Source organism: Brachyhypopomus gauderio, unplaced genomic scaffold (genome assembly GCF_052324685.1).
Source record: "Brachyhypopomus gauderio isolate BG-103 unplaced genomic scaffold, BGAUD_0.2 sc46, whole genome shotgun sequence".
In the NCBI taxonomy this organism is placed as follows: Eukaryota; Metazoa; Chordata; class Actinopteri; order Gymnotiformes; family Hypopomidae; genus Brachyhypopomus; species Brachyhypopomus gauderio.
In genome coordinates, this window is record NW_027506872.1 from 7,501 (window position 1) to 10,000 (window position 2,500).

General features: G+C 42.0%; 1 protein-coding gene across 1 annotated transcript in view; it reads right to left on the reverse strand.

The window, feature by feature from the left end:
• ric1 (RIC1 homolog, RAB6A GEF complex partner 1) overlaps positions 1 to 2,500 on the reverse strand; it is a 57,235-nt gene that overhangs the window by 6,901 nt on the left and 47,834 nt on the right. The window contains exons 15-17 of the mRNA XM_076986295.1: positions 2,136 to 2,225; positions 1,822 to 1,982; positions 109 to 247 (exon numbers count right to left, since the gene is read on the reverse strand). Of these exons, the coding sequence (XP_076842410.1) occupies positions 109 to 247; positions 1,822 to 1,982; positions 2,136 to 2,225 (390 nt within the window). The remainder of the gene's footprint in view (positions 1 to 108; positions 248 to 1,821; positions 1,983 to 2,135; positions 2,226 to 2,500) is intronic.

Sequence of the window (2,500 nt, forward strand, 5' to 3'; positions counted from 1 at the left end):
GTGTGTGTGTGTATGTGTGTGCGCGCGTGTGTGTAGGTATGTGTGTGTGTGTGTGTGTGTGTGTGTAGGTATGTGTGTGTGTAGGTATGTGTGTGTGTGTGTGTTCACCTGCTGCGGGGCTTTGAGCGAGATGCCCGTCTCGGTGCGGACTGAGGTGAGAGTAACTGACACCACCAGGGAGGAGTGAGAGATGTAGCGGGACATAGACACCTCCTGTAACAGCTGCACACTGGCTGAGGGGTTAGGACTGGGGAGGAGAGAGAGGGAGGGAGAGAGACAGGGGGGGAGAGAGAGAGAGAGAGAAGGAGGGGGAGAGAGAGAGAAGACTAAATAAAGAGATGCTGGCTACAAAGGCAAACACCAAACAGACCCTGTGGAGCTGAATACAAACAAGATAACTGAAGGTCTGGAAACATGTCCAAGTTAGTGGGACACACACACACACACACACACACACACACTCACACACACACACATTTTATGTAACCGTACACAGGGTTGATGTGAATTTAATAGGCCTATCTATCTACCTATTTTTCAGAAGAGCTTGTGGCTAGCTCTGACAGTGTTCAACGCAAGCTGTAGCGAACGGCAGTAACTTTGTTTTACCGCAAAATATGAAAACGATTGAAACCATTAATCACCCAATTAAAACCACTGGGAAATGCATGATCTGGTAAATGTAGTGGTTAATGTACGATCTTGAAAATGTATGATGTGGTAAATGTAGTAGTAAATGTACGATGTGGTAAATGGAGTGGTAATTGTAGTGGTAAATGTACGGTGTGGTAAATGTAGTGGTAAATGTAGTGGTTAATGTACGATCTGGAAAATGTACGCTGTGGTAAATGTAGTGGTAAATGTACAATGTGGTAAACGTAGTGGTAAATGTACGATGTGGTAAACGTAGTGGTAAATGTAGGGGTAAATGTACGATGTGGTAAATGTAGTGGTAAATGTACGATGTGGTAAATGTAGTGGTAAATGTACGATGTGGTAAATGTACGGTCTTCTGCCTTGTCCCAGGCGTAGATAGCACTAGGTCCTGCTTCTCGTCCTGCTTTGCAATAAATGAATAACATGAATGACGTCACAACATGAATGAAGAATGTTCATATGATTGAATGCAATTTGGCCTCTATGATGGTTCTGGGCGGAAATTGCTGGCCGGCTATTACGTCATTGTGCCATTGTGATTTTGGTGCTCTGTTTGCTTATTATCAATATGATATATATATCGTATATGAGATATATATATATATATATATATATATATATATATATATATATATATATATATTATATATATATATATATAAATAATCTCCCAAATACACCCCCCCCCCCCCCCCCCCCCAAAAAAAGTCCTCGGATCTACACGATTCCCGTAGGTCACTCTTTTCAACTTCAAAACAGCGAATTTTGCCGAAAAGTGACAGATTTTCATGCCTGTTTAAATCTTGGGTCGTCAAGCCAGACATTGGAAAACTTTGCTAACAGGTTTGGTGGCAAACCAGCTGAGTATTTAGGTGACAAACATCAGGTCACGTTACGTCATATCACTGTTAGCAACATATAAATAAATCTAATTTAAGGAATTTTAGGAGAAAGGCCTGCACTTAACACAAATTCAAAAACGTCTAGGCAGTTAGATGAGCGTTCAAAAATTTAATACCTCGTCAGATGAAGCTTATTACTTTTTAATACTTTTTAATGGTCTTAATTTTGGCCAACTAATTTACTACCTTTTAATACTTTTTACAACCCCGCAGACACCCTGGTGTGTGTGGGTGTGTGTGTGTGTGTGTGTGTGTGTGTTACCCATCCTGCTGTTTCTCGATGCTGTACAGGCAGATGGAGCAGTCTGCACGGAACAGGATCACCATATTCTTGAAGACGTTGAGCAGAAGAGTGCGTGTGTGGAGCTCGGTAACACAGGCAAAGGCGTTGTCCAGGTTCAAGGTGCGCTGAAACAACCTCAGCTACACACACACACACACACACACACACACACACACACACACACACACACACACACACACACACACCTCCATCAATTCTAAAGTCTGACAATACATTCATTTACAAATGGATCAGATAAACAAAACTAATCAATAAGTCAATAAGCCAATTACCTCCTCCTGCTGGTGAGGGAAATTATAACAGGCAACAACAACAAAGTCATTCCACCACGCAAGACCTCCGGTCACAGTCATACTTTGTTCCTGGAACAACACACACACACACACACACACACACACACACACACACACACACACACACACACGCACGCACGCACATAAAGAAAACCAGTCTACAGTAATATGAGCACTGTATGAAAGGGTTAGAGTTAGTACACAATCAGCTCAAAAACACGAAGTGTGAACATGTTACCTGTGTAATGTATAAAGGTGATTGGGTTCAGGGTTATTGCCTGTGTAATGTATAAAGGTGATTGGGTTTAGGGTTATTGCCTGTGTAATGTATAAAGGTGATTGGG